The sequence below is a fragment of the Hypomesus nipponensis genome, chromosome 20 (genome assembly GCF_054491055.1).
Source record: "Hypomesus nipponensis isolate SF chromosome 20, ASM5449105v1, whole genome shotgun sequence".
NCBI lineage: Eukaryota > Metazoa > Chordata > Actinopteri > Osmeriformes > Osmeridae > Hypomesus > Hypomesus nipponensis.
Genome location: NC_140380.1, coordinates 3,998,055 through 4,015,728, shown reverse-complemented (window position 1 = coordinate 4,015,728; position 17,674 = coordinate 3,998,055). Strand labels below are relative to the sequence as shown.

The 17,674-nt window shown below is 47.3% G+C and overlaps 2 protein-coding genes across 4 annotated transcripts; one reads left to right on the top strand and one right to left on the bottom strand.

The window, feature by feature from the left end:
• Positions 1 to 20: 20 nt before the first annotated feature.
• Positions 21 to 7,028, bottom strand: rin1a (Ras and Rab interactor 1a). Its single transcript, XM_084683431.1, has 12 exons — positions 6,910 to 7,028; positions 5,908 to 6,096; positions 5,605 to 5,719; positions 5,368 to 5,440; positions 5,060 to 5,151; positions 4,582 to 4,971; positions 4,471 to 4,487; positions 3,662 to 4,259; positions 3,132 to 3,452; positions 1,639 to 1,770; positions 1,000 to 1,145; positions 21 to 890 (listed from the first exon to the last, which is right to left on the bottom strand). Exons 2-12 carry the CDS (start codon positions 6,094 to 6,096, stop codon positions 564 to 566), a joined length of 2,400 nt encoding a protein of 799 aa, XP_084539557.1. The 5' UTR covers positions 6,910 to 7,028; the 3' UTR covers positions 21 to 563.
• Positions 7,029 to 7,173: 145 nt separating this feature from the next.
• rbm14a (RNA binding motif protein 14a) lies at positions 7,174 to 17,434 on the top strand. 3 transcript variants are annotated; one of them, XR_014734541.1, is made up of 6 exons: positions 7,791 to 7,984; positions 10,531 to 10,901; positions 11,160 to 11,943; positions 14,131 to 14,295; positions 16,332 to 16,452; positions 17,012 to 17,434. XR_014734541.1 is itself a non-coding variant. In XM_084683607.1 (4 exons), the coding sequence occupies exons 2-4, from the start codon at positions 10,553 to 10,555 to the stop codon at positions 14,381 to 14,383; spliced, it is 1,386 nt and encodes a 461-aa protein (XP_084539733.1). In that variant the 5' UTR covers positions 7,174 to 7,295; positions 10,531 to 10,552; the 3' UTR covers positions 14,384 to 16,082. The 3 variants fall into 3 exon arrangements, 2 of the variants coding, with proteins under 2 accessions (XP_084539733.1, XP_084539732.1); XM_084683607.1 differs by lacking the exons at positions 7,791 to 7,984; positions 16,332 to 16,452; positions 17,012 to 17,434 and adding an exon at positions 7,174 to 7,295 and having other exon boundaries at positions 14,131 to 16,082; XM_084683606.1 differs by lacking the exons at positions 16,332 to 16,452; positions 17,012 to 17,434 and having other exon boundaries at positions 7,789 to 7,984; positions 14,131 to 16,082.
• Positions 17,435 to 17,674: the final 240 nt, after the last annotated feature.

Here is a 17,674-nt window from a genome sequence, read left to right as displayed (position 1 = left end):
ATATTCATATCAGTGTTTCCTGTAGAAAATGTATTCGTGAAGATTGTAGGGTGGGGTTTGCTGTCAGGACGGAAGGGGGGAGGGGCTAGTTTGTGTGATAGACTAATGCGTTCTGCAGAGAAGGGAGAAAAACAGGACAAAGTAAAACGTCGGATATCCCTATTAAAAACCAAACGGACAACATTGTTAAGGCGGCAGGCGTGTGTTGCCGCCTTAACTGAAAAGTGCTGTGGGAAACCTTGCATATGTATGAGATTTAATATACAAATGTAGTCAATAAGTAGAATAATCAACAGCAGACAACTTCCATCACACCACATTCCCACTACAGCAGATACTACCGACTACGGTGTTTCAGCATTATTTGTATATACAAGTCTGTTTGACCCCGTAAATATTTTTCTATATGTACATATGGACTTTAAAGTTGAGAAAAGCTCAAAGCTGCGTACGACCAGATGTTTGACATCTCCTGCACAGTAGCCACAGTAGCATCGGTACGTGGCACATGCCCACCGTGAGTAGACGGGCCAGGAAGAATACACTGTAGCGACCACCCAGCGTTAGTCCTCTTGACCTTCAACGCCTCCCCTGGTCAACAGTGGAACATTCCCATTACCCTGCATGTCCTGCTGGGAGGAACCAATGCGCTGGTACAGCAGGGGTGTTCCACTGCGGCCCTGGCCCTGCAGGTCTTTGATGTGTGCGTGCGCGGGCAGGGGTTGGAGCAGTCCATCCCTGCGCCAGTAGAGTTGGTACAAACCGGGCTGGTCAACCAGGAAGCGGGAAGCGCAGACTTGGGTCAGCTGATCCACACTGACCTCTGACTTCCACTGGACAGTCCTCAGGTCACTGATCTGATCGTTCTGGAAGAGCACCCGCACACACCGCTGAAACACACACACAGAAGCATCCACACGCACACAATTGTGAAACTGTATGTTCACACACACACACACACACACTGGTAAAGAATCCTCACACACGTCTGACACCGACCTGCTGATGTTGCTGGGCCTCGTTGCTCCGACGACGGCTCCAGGCCTTAAGAGACTGTCTGGCCTCCCTGGTCACACCACCAGGCGGCGTTGAATCACTCTGGATCAAACACAGGCTGGCATACACACTGGTCAGGTAGTAGCCCCCTGGAACACACACACACACACACACACTGGTCAGGTAGTAGCCCCCTGGAACACACACACACACACACACTGGTCAGGTAGTAGCCCCCTGGAACACACACACACACACACACACACTGGTCAGGTAGTAGCCCCCTGGAACACACACACACACACACACTGGTCAGGTAGTAGCCCCCTGGAACACACACACACACACACTGGTCAGGTAGTAGCCCCCTGGAACACACACACACACACACACTGGTCAGGTAGTAGCCCCCTGGAACACACACACACACACACACTGGTCAGGTAGTAGCCCCCTGTAACATACACACACACATACACACTGGTCAGGTAGTAGCCCCCTGGAACACACACACACACAGAGGGAATGTGGTAGCTGTCAGACAACAAATGACGTGTTTATTTGGTGGTGGATTGTGTGTGACTGTGTCCACCCCTCCACAGTCAAAGTAGTGGTGTGTGTGTGTGTGTGTGTGTTTCCTACCCTCCCCAGTCAGGTAGGCAGGGTCCAGCAGCTCCATCATGTAGATCACTTCAGTCAGCACCTCCGGTTGGTTCACCTGAACCAGGAAGTAACTCAGCACTGGCAGGAAGTCATCAGCCCCAAAGTCCTGTCCTGAGCACACAGACAGGAAGTAGATGTGGACATGGGGACGTCAAAACCCTGAAACCAGGTTATACTACTCTACAGTCCTCAACTCTAATACTTATTCAACTTCAATTCAAGTGTATTACTCTAATCTACAATCTACAGTCCTCTACCCTACTGCTCTACTCTACAGGCTCTACAACCCTTTGCACTACTCTGGTTAGACTCTGCAGTCCTCTACTCTGCTCTACTCTACAGTCCTCAACTCTGCTCTACAGTCCTCACCTACAGTCCTCGACTACAGTCCTCACCTCTACTGTCCTCACCTCTACAGTCCTCACCTCTACAGTCCTCACCTCTACTGTCCTCACCTCTACTGTCCTCACCTCTACAGTCCTCACCTCTACAGTCCTCACCTACAGTCCTCGACTACAGTCCTCACCTCTACTGTCCTCACCTCTACAGTCCTCACCTCTACAGTCCTCACCTCTACAGTCCTCACCTACAGTCCTCACCTACAGTCCTCGACTACAGTCCTCACCTCTACAGTCCTCACCTCTACTGTCCTCACCTCTACAGTCCTCACCTCTACAGTCCTCACCTACAGTCCTCGACTACAGTCCTCGACTACAGTCCTCAACTACAGTCCTCGACTCTACAGTCTTCGACTCTACAGTCCTCGACTCTACTCTGCTCTACAGTCCTTGACTACAGTCCTCGACTCTATAGCCCTCGACTACAGTCCTCGACTCTACAGTCCTCGACTCTTCAGTCCTCGACTCTACTCTGGTCTACAGTCCTCTGCTCTACACACCTCTACTCTGCTCCACAGTCGTCTGCTCTACAGTCGTCTGCTCTACCGTCGTCTGCTCTACAGTCCTCTGCTCTGCTCTACAGTCCTCAACTCTGCTTTACTCTATAGTCCTCTACAGCCCCTTTCTCTACTGTACAAAAATTGGAATATTTATTTACATTTACTGCCATTTCAAACCACAGTGATCCAGGTGGGTTTAATGTAGCCAGTGTTGATTGGCTCTTAACTATATTATCCCCAGTTGTAAGAGCCCTCCCCCAGTGGTCAAAACAGTATTTGATTCATCACAATGGAAAAGAGGGTAAACAACTAGGGTATTGCAACAGCAACCTTATACTGTATAATGTATCATATGTTATGAGGTAAAGGTTTGATTGTTCTGAGGTTCTACAATTGTGGTGGTTCTGATATTGGTTCTGATATTATATAGTTCGGACGGTCATAAAATTGAGGTGATATAGGATGAAGCTGAGGATCTGAAGCTCTATCGGGTGCTTTGGTTATGAGGTTTAAATAGACTCTATGGTTCTATAGTTCTAAGGGTTCTATGGTCCTATATTTCTGAGGTTCTGACCTGGTGCCGAGCTGCTCCTCATGGTGCTGTAGACCAACTTGCACACCTGCAGCAGCAGCGCCATCTTGTCCAACGGAGAATATGCTCGCCTGAGCACACGCAACTTCCTCTTCACCTTCTCCAGCCCCGCCGCCACCGCCGCCGCCACGTCCCCACCCACCCCAAACTGCTCTTCCGGGTTCCCCTCTCTGGCCAATCGCAGGCAGCGCTCCAGGCTGGGGGCGGAGCCGTCTTGCCGCTGTAGCGTCTGCAGTGTGGCGTGGAGCTGGGGCTGCAGGGGCTTCAGCACACAGCGATACAGGGCCTTCTCCAACACGACGTCTACACAAACACATACACGCACAAACAAAGAAACACCCTTTCAACGTTTTTACAAAGCACAGAACGACCACTACACCTGATGCACCAGGAAACTATTTTAAGTTGTTACATTGTTGTTACACTGCTGAAACTTGGTAGAACATTGTTGTAGTTATGGTGTATCAAGATATGAAGGGTGGATGGTGCAGCATGTCATACAGCAAGCCTACCTATCTCCTCCTCAGGCACCAGGGTCTCTATAGGAGGCTCCAGCTCTCCACTATCCAGCAGGAAGCTCTTAGCACTGGACAGGAAGAGGCGGAGCTTTTGCAGCAGCTCCACTGCGTCTGATTGGCTGTTGGGCTTCAGCTCCTCCTCCCTCTGCAGCCGGAGGAAGTCCTGGACTAGCGCCCCGAAAGCCGTCTGTCTGTCCACCGCCAGGTCCTCCACCATCCTCGCCACGCGGCGCCCGGGCACGAAGAACGACACGAACGCGGCGCTCAGTTTCCTGAGGGCAGAGCCTGGCTGGCGTGGAGGGGTGGGGTTACTGGAGCCCCTGGTGAATGGCGGTCGCTGTGGGCTCTCTACCGCCTCCTCGAGGCTGCTCAGGGAGCTACAGCTCTCCAGTTCGCTCAGAGAGGGGGCTAGTCTGTTCTCCTGCGTAACACACAGCAGCGCCTCTTCTTCCTGCTCCTGGCCTGGCTCCGCCTCCTTGTCCCTCTGTTCTGACTCTTCTCTCTGTACTTTTGATGTCTCCGCTAATTCACTCTCTATTTCATTTTGCGTTCCCTCCTTTCCTGCTCCCCCCTCTCCTCCTCCTTCCTCTTCTCCTCGCCCTTCCTTTCCCCCTCCTCGCCCCTGCCCTCCTCCCTCCCCTCCCTTGAGCAGCATGTTGGGGATGTGGTAGTCTTGTTCTGTGGTAGGAGACGGGGTGGGGGGTATGTGGCAATCTTCTTCTGTGGTAGGAGACAGGGTTGGAGGCATGAGGCTGCAGCCTGTCTTCTTTTTAGGAGGCAGCAATGGGATGGGCTGGACGCACTTTGTGGATGAGGTTGTCTGAGGGTCTGTACATGGTGTTCCTGCCACAGTTTCTCCCCTAACCCCCTCCACAGTCATCCCCCTTTTCTCCTCATTGCTCCCAACAGCTAACAGAGTCTTCTGCCCCCCCTTGCCTCCCCGGCATGCCCTTCCCTTACTCTTGGCCAACAGAGGAGGGGGAGGTGGTGGAGCCACGGGGGGGACAAGGGCCCGGAGGTTTCTGTGGAGACTCGCACTTTCAAGCTGCGTTTGAACTGGTGGCGTCGGTGCAATGCATCCTGGGATTGCAGGAAGAGGGGGTTGATGAAGCAGAGTCCGCCCTGCTCACGCCCACAGTTCAGCTCCCTGGGGCTGCGCGTTCTGATTGTACAGAACTCCTGGAAGAGTGTGGGGCTTCCTTGAGGGGTGGAGCAATATTCAGGGGAGGGTATAGGGGGCATGGTCTTTTCCTCGGATGCTCCGCCCCTCGGCCCACGGAAGTTGAGCTGGGAATTCCAGAACTCTGCAGGACGAACACACACACACACACCATATTAACTAACCCTGGATGAGGTTAGGCGTGAGATCACAATGGTTGCCACGGTACTCACCCACACCCATGTGAGAGATGGACTCAAGCTGTTTGTGGGAGGTGGCTTTGGCAATGGCCACTGGAAGCTCCAGAGTGAAGGGCAATACATCCCTGATCAGAGACATGACTAGAGTTCACAGACATTACTAGAGTTCACAGACATTGCTAGAGTTCCCAGACATTACTAGAGATTACCCCCATTACTAGATATCAGACAAACAGATCACATCAGGTCTTGGACATGACTAGAGTTCAGACATTACTAGACATCACACCTATTGGAAAACTGCAGAGACATGCAGATCACAGACATTACTTGAGATCTACCTGCTGACACAGTAGAATGCGATGAGACGACAGAGGTCAGGGAAGCTGATGGCAGCACTCTCCAGAGAGAAGGCTGGATAGAGGGGGAGGGAGGAGGATAGTGGAGAGGAAGGGAGGGAGGTACGAGAGGAAGTAATGAGTCAAGTGTTGCATGTGTGTGGGTATGTGAGTGAGGTTGTGCGATGGTGTGTATGTGCGAATTGTGTGTGAGGGTGGTGGTGGGGGGGGGGATCTTACTGCAGTCCAGTTCCCGGATGACAAACTGTTTGACGAAGGAGGGAATGCTGTCATCCTCCAGACGTACACACAGAACCTTTTTCTGGGAAGTGCTGGACTTGCGCACCAAAAACGTCTAGGAACACAACACCAGGGCACTCAACATCTGACTCTTGCCTAGGGGTGTGTGTATGTGTGTACACAAATGTGCTTGTGTGTGTATGTATATGTGTGTAGCTGCGTATATTCAATATGTGTGTGTGTGTGTGTATGTGTGTGTATGTGTGTATATATCTTGTGTGTGTGTGTGTGTGTGTGTCTGACCCCTGGTGGCTCCCTCTGCAGGATATGCAGAGCAGTGGCAGAGTTGATTGACAGCTGCAGCCAAACGGGGTGTGTGAGGAGGAGACGGTCCAGCACACTGATGCTCTTCAGAGAGCCTCTCTGAGGTCCAGCACACTTCAACACTGGGGGCTGGGGGTCCGGAAAGTCATACAACGGCTCGCCCTGCATCTACACTTACGGGGACACACACACGAACACATACACGCACACATATACACAAACACACAGAGACAAATTAAGACACACACAAAAATCTATACAAACGTGTGGTAATAAGTAGTCATTTTCCAGAGTAGACAAGGGTAAACGGTTATTTATTTTGTTTATTTCCAAAAATCTGCTATCAATTTGGGGGGGGGCGGAGGGGCAATTATATGACATTTTCTGAAGAGCAATTCCTGAGGGGGACACCAACATTATTGCTATAACACAGTACATTAAAAAGCGCCAGTGTGTTCATAATCAGCAACGCGCTTTCATTGCGTATTTTTTATATTATTGAAATTACATAGTTTACAGTGATTTATTGGGGGGGTCAAATCATATTTTTCCCAGGATGGGGGGTCGTGTCCCCCCCTGGGATTTCCACCTATTGTCTGAAAGAATAACGAGACAGACAACAGTAAGACTGTAGATTAGTTATGAAACAACAGTCTGAAGGTTGGTACAAGGCGGCTTCGCGCTAGGCGAGTCCAGACTTGGTGCGCGCAGCAGATATGTGGCACAACATGCAGGCCGGAGACGGTGTGCTCAACACGGTGAGAAAGTTACTGGTTAACAGACAGTAGGCTAAATATGCACTATCCACATCCAGATAAGAAGACAACAAACAGGTAGCAGGAAACTATATTATAGAAGGCTGCGCGCCTAGTAAACTAGCCTATCAATCCTACTTCCAATTTACACACATGCGTGTCCAACTGATTAAGCGTTCTATGATGTGCGATGAATTCCTGTCCCGTGACAAATGGAATAGCCTACCTTTATGCACCCAATTTCGCGCAGTCATTAACACGATGAGATCCTATCCACTGGAGCTTTAATCGAAGATGTCGGAACTTTTAGACACCGTGAAGTGTTTATGATCCGCTTCCAACTTGACCCTTATTGTCATTCTCACAGTCTGGCGGCAGGCAGTTATTACTGTATAGCTGGGACTCTCCAACATGTGGAGACTTCTCCCAGAACTAGGCGCATGACTAACAACTTCCTTAACTCGTGTCTTCCTTATTTTCCATTTACGCATAGGGAAATTATCTTACTCAGCGGGCAGGGTGAGAATACAAACCTCAACTTTGACAAACGTGTGGGCTGAACGTTTATTTCTGGGACGCTGCGCCTTTCAGCGCCATTGACAAAGATTTGAGGTGGGTGGGTAACGTAAAGTAGCTTATATCTTTGTAAATGTAGTCTAGGCTACTTGCTCACATTGTGCAGGAAGTCTTATAACTAAATTATGAATGTAGTGTCCATTTACTAGGTCTAACAACACAACACATAGTGAAAAAAAAAAAAAAAACTACGTTGTTTAACTGCTCGGTTTTGTCTTAGAGAATAAAAATAAAAGTTTAGGAGAGGCTATATAGCCTACAGCCTAAATGCCACTAGCCTACCAAAGTGTTAAAGCCATACACTTTATTTTCGTGGAATGTTGGCTATACTTAAATGCACTATAGAAACAGGAACAAAGCGCAATCAAATATAATGTCAAATTGTATTGTCCACTGATAAAGCACAAATGAATGGACCAATTATCTTAGGACCAGATTATGAAGTTGGACAGTGGGCCGGAAGTGCCGTCTGTTGTTTTACATGGATTGTTACAGACACTTTTTCTGGATATAGATAGTTTTGCTTTGAAGATTACGGTATTCAAGGTTGCCCTAATTGTATAGAAATATCCATTGTCAAACACTCAGTAACCACACAAAGCATAGCTACTAGTTAGAAGAACCTAACTACCACTAGCGTTGGCAAACTGAAACACCTCCCACTGGAAAGCACTAAGTGAAAACCGGAAACGGATATAATCATCGGAAATATTGCACCGCGTTAGGTAAGACTCATACGATGTGTTCTTTTTCTTAACTTAATACACTGTATTCATATTAGTCAGGTTTGGGTGAACTAAGAACACAAAGCTTATAGAAAACTGTACTTCATACGCGAATTAGTTCTAAACGCTATTTGTACTCTTTGTACCAGCTGGACAAGATGGCTATCATCGTTAACTTGCTCTGGCCATACGACTGCTACTACTAGCTTAGCTAGACTAGCTAGCTAGCTTTCTCTAAACATACACAGCACGCTATTATCTAACTAGCTAGCTAGCCAGTTACTCTCATATTAATTGACATTAACTATCTTTTATTACCTATCGCGCTTACCCGCCGCCTAGCTTTATAACTATATTATTTTATGTTACAAACGGGCAATGTTGGTGCTGGCTAGCTAGCTAACGTTTACAGACACGCAATACGATAGGTTAGCCTGACGGGCTACTAGCCTAATTGTTTTCTAACAAACTGTCTAGACCAAACGCTTTGCTAACTAACCCTACATGCAGTGTTTGTGAAAAGACAAGGGAGAATAGATTTTTGATGGTAATTTTGTAAATTTATGAGTACAAAATATCTATTGTTCCGAACTCGCTAACGCGTTTCCGACCTGTAGTAACTCTCATAAGAACGTGCTAGGCCAATTACAAAAGACGGGCATCATAATTCACAAAAGATGACATTTAATGTATAAAAACATTTGGGTTAGTTTTGTAATAGACTAGGTTAGTTTGAATGGAAAATATACCAGCGTTGTTAAGTGCCGTTCGGGTATATTTATCTTTATGAAACTGTTATAACTAGGCTATCCACTTATGATTCGTAGTTTTAACTGTTTTACAGTTTTACTTTCATTATAATAAGAATAACTAGACAGGGTACAATTTCTGGGGAAATTGTGGGGTGTGCTCCTGTATTTTTGTTCGCCCGTCGACTGGTTAACTCTTGCGATTCCCACACATCATTTTGCATATAAGTTATGTTATACTGTTAACATGTTTAACCATTTATTAAACACATCATGGATATAAAAAGAACAAAAATGTAATCACATTTCTAGTGATAAAAAATAAAAAGGTAGTAGTCAGCAAAACTATTGACTTTTAACCTCAAACATGACCTACTCTCTCCCCTTCTGACAGACATCTCTGCACAACTCTGTCTGGCTGACACTGTGAAACCTCTGGTCCCTCAATGCTGATATATAAAAGCTTCCATAGTATTTAATCAGTATGATACTGAGTACTCAAGTCAAAACCATTCTTCTGCTGCAGTTCAATAGCCCGGGGGAACGAGGCGAACGGCTGGTCCGTCTTAATTACTTGATATGCCGTTGTTATAAATTATTTGATTTAGTCAGTCGTTGTGACCCCCCACACACGCACACACTTGTTACGACAACTTTACCTCATACAAAAATTAAGAACTAAGCAAGATGGCTAGTTAGCGACATCAGTTGATAAAAATGCGTTACGTAGTATTTCACGCATACTAATACCGTAGCAACATGTCCACAGACAGCAGTTACACATACATTACAGACATAAAAGGAATGTAAACTAATCTTTTAAATTAAGCAGCAACATAAAGAATTTACTTTGTAAGACAACAGGGTTATGTTCTATGAAAAACAGTGAGTAATTGGACTAAAAGAGAGTAGTCTGTTCAGTTGGCTCAAAGTGCAATAATTATTATTTTTTCAAAAGCTGAAGTGATTTCCTGGTTCAATTTATTAGTTAGAGTAAGTATAACTCAATGTTTTAACAGATTGCAACAGCTGAAAAATCATTCAAAGCTTACATATTAATCCTTGAAAAAATAGATGATTTGTCGACTAATTGTTGTAATAATCGTTAGATTAGTCGATTATCAAAATAATCGTTTGTTGCAGCCCTATTTTGTAAACCTTCGGGTCATTGTGACCCAAAGGCAGCACAAGGGTGAAATTCCTGACCAGTATGGTCAAGGCCTGGAAGATGGATTGTCAACCACCTGCTTAGCTGTCACGCAAACCAGGTGCTGTCTGCTATTAGCATGGCTGGTCAGGGATTGTTTTTGAAAATTGTCGGTGCCTGTGTAAAAGCCCACTTTTTTCTGCTTTAGACGGGAACATATGACAGACGACAGTGCATCTTAGTTACATAAAGTAAATTCCGTTTGACCATGTAGCTTTCCTTTGCTGCCATCTACACTTCAGTGTCTCGCGCCAGTTGTTAAAAAAACAGGAAGTAAATTAAAATACAAGCACGCAATCGCTAACAAGACAAACATTTTGACACAAACATTGTCCATTTTGTCCAAATATTGAGGGATCCTTAAGGGCGGGAAAATAAATTATAATAAAAAGAAATGTATATGAGAGAGAACAATGGTTGCACGCACCCAATAATGCATTTACTTATTCTAAGCGACGTACAGGGGGATTTGAACATGTGAACTCTTGGTCTGCTGCAGGAAAATGCTCTTATCACTGAGCTATACCTATCTGCACTATTTGTATGTCGCCTCGGATATCATCGTCTAAATGCCCCCTCCCTCCAACCAGGTGTCCCCTTGTCTCCAGTGCCATGGAGAAGAACAACTCTATCAAGCTGTTTGTGGGGAACCTACCTCTGGAGACGAGCCAGGAGGACCTGAACCAGCTGTTCGCCCCGTACGGAGAGGTTGTGACCTGCAGTCTCCTGCGGCAGTTCGCGTTCATCCACCTCCAGAGCGCTGGCGCCGCTGACCGCGCCATCAGGGAACTCAATGGGAGGGACTTTCGTGGGCGCAACCTTGTCGTGGAGGAGTCCCGCGCGCGACCTCTGAACTCCACCAAGGTGTTTGTGGGTAATCTGAGCGCACTGTGTACAGCGGACGACCTGCAGGAGCTGTTCCAGACGTTTGGGAAGGTTCTGGAATGTGACAAGGTTAAAGGTCAGTTACGGGCATTGTGGCAGGGTTTTGTGACTCCCTTCAATCTTGCATAGACACAGACAGAGAACAATAGTGGCAAGGAGAAATAAGTCTGTATAAAATGTAAATATATAGAGCAGGGGGCTACAATATTTAAATCTCAACTGCTACCTTCTACCCTCCCATGAGTTAGAGGAGACATTAGAGGAGAAAACGATACTGACAACACAATGACTGTTAGTCAGAGAGCATTATGTCTGTGTGTCGTCCCCCCCACAGCCCGCCTGTCGTCTAACGCTGGCTACGCCTTCGTGCATATGGAGAGAAAGGAGGATGCCCTCCAGGCCATTGAGGCGCTCCACGGGACCACCTTCAAGGGCCGCCAGCTGTCCGTGGAGCTCTCCAAGGTGCAGCCTAGCAAGCCCACCACCACGGCAAAGGTGGGGGGCGTGGGGCTGGGCCTGTATCCCAGCGAGATCCCCCTGACGAAGCCCTCCATGGAGCACCACCAGAGTCAGGCAGCCGTGCTGGCTGCAGCTGCGGCGGCGGCGGCAGGCCTACCCCTTCAGGTGCAGCAGAGTGTTCACAACTCGTTCTACAACACCACCAGCTTCGACCCCACCTACGCCGCCCTCAAGGGCCTCACCTCCGCCAGCGGCTCAGACCGCACGCCTGTCAGCCCTGCCGTGTATGGCGCCTTAGCCAGCCAGGTGTACGGCTCCGTGGCCAACCAAGTGTACGCGGACGCCGCCTCCGCCACCACCCCCGCCTACGATGGCCAGTACGACCAATCGACAGTCCCGGAGGCGACCTCCGACCCCACAGCGGTGTTCGAGGCGGCCAGGGCGCGGTTCTTCCAGCAGGGCCAGCAGGTTCTGGCGGAGCAGCAGGCCGGGTCCAAGCCCGGGGAGCGGGACCGGAGCCCCGTCAGACGCACTGCCCCCCTCCTGCCTGACCCAAGCCCCACCTCCTTCCCTCAGTCACGCCCTAAACGCCGCGCCCTGCTGCCCACACCCCCTGGGGGGCCAGAGGACCCAGCTGCAGACGGAGACCCCATAGCCAGGTAACTCTTCAAAACCAGGGTTTTATTACTGCAGCAATTAAATAAGAAAAATAAGATGCATATGCGTATATATATTTTAAAAAAACCAAGGTTTCATATTTTTTTCTTCGTAAAATGTAAGTGAAAACAAGGATTTAAAGAGAGGAACAAAACAATCCAATCAGTAATGCAGATTGGTAATGTAAACAGAATGGTGGTGCAAACAGAACTGATGTTGGTACCACACGTTAACATTTTGAGTGAAGTCCAATGTCTTCGTACTGTGCCTGGCTATTTTGTACTCCTGTGCGCGTTTATGTATTTTGAGACCATTTTTTTTTAGGTGGTGCGAGTCTTTTTTACAATTACTTGCACATGAACGACCTCTAAATTTGACTTTTTTGATTAGGCAATTAGGGAGCGAGTCTGCCCGAGTTGGCCAATGTGTAGGATGGTGGGAGTGATTATTCAACTGGGTGGGTAACGTCATCTGCGCTCGGGTGGCTCTCAAAGGGAGTGATTGACGGCTAATATTAACCTTAAATTTAAATCTAAAATCTGCACTTAAGTTAAGAATCTAAAGATGAAGTTCAATTACTTACGCAACGTTTGATAGAACGGCGGACCAGTCACCATCTGCTCACAGCAAGCACATAATACTGTGCAATTAGCGAGCATTTTGTAGAGAAATGATGTGTCGTGCCAAAACAGTTAGTTGCACTCGCACAAATGCTCGTTTTATATTATTATTAGGGAGTTTGGAAAGACAGGAGGTCAGCAAACGTCAACATTTTCGTACACAGCTTTGTGCGTCATTAATTCAAGTAGGCCTACAAAGATTTTTTTAAAGAAAATGTAGCTAGCTACCCACAACGTAGCCCAGACCTCACTGCGCCCCTAAAGGTGCAGGGCCCACTTGGACCTGTCAAGGGAATTATGTACAAGTAGTTTGCTTCACTCCAAATATATTTTGAGACTTCGGGGGCATATCCGACCAAAATGGCCGCTTATGAGTAAGTACTTTTATATGTTGAGTACAAAATATTTATTTAAATAATTGAAATCTGCTTGTTGTCATATTAATATAAACAATGTATTCATTGAATTTAAAGAAAATGTGCCATATTATGGAAGAAAAGCAGTGACATAATGTTTTGAATTTTAAAAGGCATTGAATACTCAATATTTAAATTGAAACGACACAGAATTCTCGTGTGTGTGTGTGTATGAAAGGATGTATGTATGTATGAAAGGATGTATGTCAGGATATGAGATTTTGGTCATAGCACAGCCCTACTGTGAACTCAAATAAAACGGCACACTATAAGTAACTGAGACCAGTAGTGTCAAAGGGTGAATTGGATATGATTATTCATGCTTTTATTTCCTTATGTTTACATTATTGTAATAGTCAATTTACCTGTTTGAGTAAGAAGGAGCTTGGCCGTCTCCATGCTGTTTAGAACTCTGCTGCAAGGCTTTTAACGCACATTAACAAAAGAGCACACATAACACCTTTTTTAGCATCACTTCACTGGTTACCAGTCGGGTATAGAAGTCCATTTAAAATCCTGGTCCTTGCATGGTCAAGTTCCTCCTTCTCTGATTTGATACAGCTTCATACCCCCACTCGTAATCTGAGATGATTAGGTCAGAAGCTATTAGTGGTTCCCTGTACTCATTTTGAAACTAGACGGGATCGATCATTCCAAGCAGTGGCTCCTAGGCTGTGGAATGTCTTGCTTCCCTTTCTACGGTGTGTGACTTCTGTCGAAGCTTTTAAAAAGCAATTAAAGACTGCTATTCGGCTTTTAGTCAAGGGTTTTTTTATGGTTGTTTGTCATGTTTTCTATTCAAAATGTTCTTGTATCTGAATTTGTGGAGGGTTATTGCATTTTGTTGTGAAAGACTTTGTGATTTGTATCTGAGAGAGGTGCTATACAAATACATTTTACATACTAATACATTTAAAAAGGGGAAAAATTGCGTTGCAAGTTGTTTTAAGGTGCTGCCCCTAAATGTTCTGCCTGTGCCCCTATAATTTTCAGTTAGGGGCTACAGTGTTAATGTAAAAAAAAGAAAAAAAAAGAAAAAAGTTGGTCTGGAGCCCTGCCTAGTGAAGATACGGTATATATTGTCAGGTTGTCCAGTGTTGTGATGTACTGTAGACATGAGGCATCTATAACACGACGCTTCTCCCTTCCCCAGGTGCTATGCAGAATACTATCAGCAGGTGCAGCAGTACCAGCAGTACCAACAGTACCAGCAGCAGTACCAGCAGTACCAGTACGGCTACCCGCCCCCCCCGGCCATGCCCCCGGTCACCATGCCCACCGCCTCGCCGATGGAGGGACACCTGGCCACGCCCAGAGCGTATGACCCTCCTCCAGCACACAGGGAGCCCCTCCTCCATCGCTATGACTACCCTCACCTCCACACGCCAGAGCCCCCCTACCGATAGCCCCCCCTTCCACTGTAGTTGTGTGTGTGTGTGTGTGTGTGTCTGTGTGCGTTTGAGAGGATTTGAAGAGTGTGCGGATTGCATGAGCGGTGTATATGTGCGATAACCAGAAGTTAATTCACCACCCCCTTGTCCTAAGGGCTCGTGTTAAACGGTACCTAGGTAGGTAGTTGTTGGTTAGTTTAGGTCATGATTGGATGAACCTCCAAGATGAATAGACAGGCAGACACAGTAGGTTTTAGGTTCCAATCAGTAGGTTCTAGATTTCCAACTAGGTTCTAGGTTCCCATCAATAGATTTGAGGCAGCACCGGGCCCCATGTTGGACTGCCGGTCTTCTCCACCCAGAGGAGTGCCTTTTCCAACTCTGAAGTCAACCACATTTGTAAATGGTTGCAGAACTTCTCGGGCCACAATGTTGGTGTGCCGGGTTTAGGGTTGTTGGGGTTGGGGCTAGGCTTGTGGGTTGGTGTGGTAGGGTGTGGGTAGTGGAGTGTCAGGCAAGGTAGAAATGCTACCCGTGTGGACAGCTCCAATAATGGTTTCTAGAGCAGTTGAGTGTTTGAGGCAAGTGAGCCAAGCATAGCCAAGTGGGATTACCTTAGCTTGGTTAGTTTAGCCTGATGGGGTTGGTTTACCCTAGTTTGGTCATCCTATCCCAATGGGATTAACCTATCCTAGTGCGGTTAGCCTATTCTGGTGACATTAGCTTAACCCTGGGTGGTTAGTTTAGAGAGGTGGGGGTAGCCTAGCCTGTTGTGGTTAGCTTAGCCCAGTGTGCTTAGCTTAGCCTAGTCTATTGTGGTCAGCCAAGCCCAGTGTGGTTAGTCTATCCCGGTGTGGTTAGCTTAGCCTGATGTGCTTAGCTTAGCTTGCAGGACAGATGAGTGAATGAGTGTGGATGTGAATGGATGACTGTATAAGTGACTGTGGCTATAGGGATCTGCCAGTGGCTTACCTATTATAACACACACACACACACACACACACACACACACACACACTTGTTGACCAGATCTTATGTTGAGTCCAAGAGAAATGGTGAATGTTATGTTCTGTTTCTCTTCAAGGGTGGGACAGTTTCAACCTACACACACACACATACACATTCAATTCAGGGAACTCCATATTTTTTTCTATTAGAGGTGAGGTTGAACTTTTGTCTCGGAACAGTCGGTAATAACAGAGATAAAAGATAAATGCTGGTCTAAGCAACGAATGCTGCCCCCTTTCTAATGGCTGAGCACCACGAACACCCCTACCCAAACAGCACCTGTAGGGACTGGGGTGTGGAGATGCCTTGACCCCTGACCTTTAACCCTGAGCTCTGACCCTTGCCCTCCTGTAGGGTCACGGTGGGGGTCAGGGGTCACGTCAGGATCAGCCAGACCACGGCCCCACACCGTCTGGGCAGGACAGACTGTTGACACACTTTTACTTTGTCTTTATTTTATTTTTTGGTTGATTTAAAAACCGATGATGATGAAGATGGTAATCCTTGTTTTGTTTCTGTGAGTGGATCATCAAAGTCATGGGTTTTAATGGAATGTTGAACCAGATTGACAGGCCAGGTTTAAAACGTCTATTTTCTTCTACTTCTTCTCTGAAGCGTATGTAACCCCTTTTGAAACATGAAGCATCTCAAGGTGAAGTCATGACGGAAGTGGTTCCTTGGTTTGAGAATAAAGACCTAACTGTAACCATGTGAGATACCTGCCTCGACCCCCCCCCCCCACCCCATCCCCCCTCCCAACCCAAGCTGAGATACCTGGAGCTGATCCCTAGGAGTGGATGAGTTAGGGTCCTCTCTTCTCTTCCCCCGATCTCTCACACTCGCGCGCACACACACACGGTCCTGTGTATTCCACCTGTCTGCTGTGTTCATGCATGTGAGTGTACTGATCTTACTGCTCCTGCAGCCACGTTTTCCCTCTCACTGACTATTACAGCTCACAGCTGATTGGCTGCTGACAGACAGGCCCCTGGAGCAAGGCTCCTGATTGGCTCTCTGGACGCCCAGGGTGGTGACACGGGGGAAGGTTGCCATGGACGCTGGTGGAGACCACCAAGGTAAACCCCCCACGCCCCCCCCCCACGCCCCCCACCCCCCTATCAACAACCACACACCTGGCAATCACACACCTGACCACTCTCTGCCCACACCTGATCCAGAAGGGGGCTGGTATTAATGGATGTATTCCCAGTCTGAGAGGGGTGGAGAAGCTGGTAACGCCTCCGTTTAACCAGAGAGTTAACTTTCATGACAGCACTTTGACCACTCCTGACCATGACCACACAGACCTGACACTGTATTACAATGTCACAACAGTGGACCACACCGCTCTTGACCAAACGACACCACAATCACACACAGCATCCACCCTTGACCACACTAGAACCACACAACCATATCTGACCATGACCCCAGATGACCTGCCCGCTCCTTGAGTCCTCTCGCCCTGCCGTCGCCTCATGTCATAACTCATAGGTCAGGCTCCATCTACAGTTGCCATGGATATGTTTGTCATAAATCATCTAGCGTCCTTATCTACTGATAAAGGGGGTTGAGGGAGGGGAGGTTGGGGTTGGAGAAGTTGCCCATACTTGTGTTGTGGCGTGTTTCTCTGAGGTGTTTCCTGCCAGAGGGGAAGTAGTCACGCTCTAATGAGGAAGTAGGAAGTAGGGTATCTCCGTCTGTCGCACGGCATGCTGGGTGAGTAACCTGCCTCCACCTACCAGGTACAGAACCGCCCACCACCTCAACCAATCACTGACTACCTGTACACCACGTTAACCAATCACTGACAGCTTGGACAGTGCCCTCAACCTATCATTGACCACCATGGCACATTGTGGTTGTGCCAGAGAAGCAGGCAAAGATGGAACCCACAACTGGCTTCTCACCTCGCTGCCAGAAAGAAATGACGATTGCTCAATTTTCTGGTTTTGATTTCATGTTATTTCTTTTTCTTTTTTTAATATGTAATTTGAAAGTCATGAATTTCAATTTTCTGTCTTCTTCCTAAGGTTGAATAAATAACTTAGATGACCAGCATGTTTGGTGTTTCACTTCTTCTGTTTTAGTGATATAGGTGGGGGGTTATAATGTTCAAGTTTCTGTACCTGTATTTTCCTTTACTGAGGTATGACAAGGGCAAACGGGGTCACAGAAAGACAGGATTTGAACCTCAGTCTCTGGGGTCACAATGATGGACAGCAGCTTCCAGGTGTAAAATTGTTCCAGGCCCCTAGGGGGACCCACCATTACAGCTGTAAAGATGTAGCCTGGCTT

Bases quoted from the DNA above. Each gene is read 5' to 3' on its own strand.
- rin1a (XM_084683431.1), bottom strand. From the start codon at position 6,096: ATGCAGGGCGAGCCGTTGTATGACTTTCCGGACCCCCAGCCCCCAGTG. The intron at 5,441-5,604 runs GTAAGATCCCCC...CCCTCTATCCAG, and splicing joins CATCCGGGAACTGGACTGCA to CCTTCTCTCTGGAGAGTGCT. The intron at 3,453-3,661 runs GTAGGCTTGCTG...GTGTTTGTGTAG, and splicing joins GGTGCCTGAGGAGGAGATAG to ACGTCGTGTTGGAGAAGGCC.
- rbm14a (XM_084683607.1), top strand. From the start codon at position 10,553: ATGGAGAAGAACAACTCTATCAAGCTGTTTGTGGGGAACCTACCTCTG. The intron at 10,902-11,159 runs GTCAGTTACGGG...TCCCCCCCACAG, and splicing joins GGAATGTGACAAGGTTAAAG to CCCGCCTGTCGTCTAACGCT. The intron at 11,944-14,130 runs GTAACTCTTCAA...TCCCTTCCCCAG, and splicing joins GACGGAGACCCCATAGCCAG to GTGCTATGCAGAATACTATC.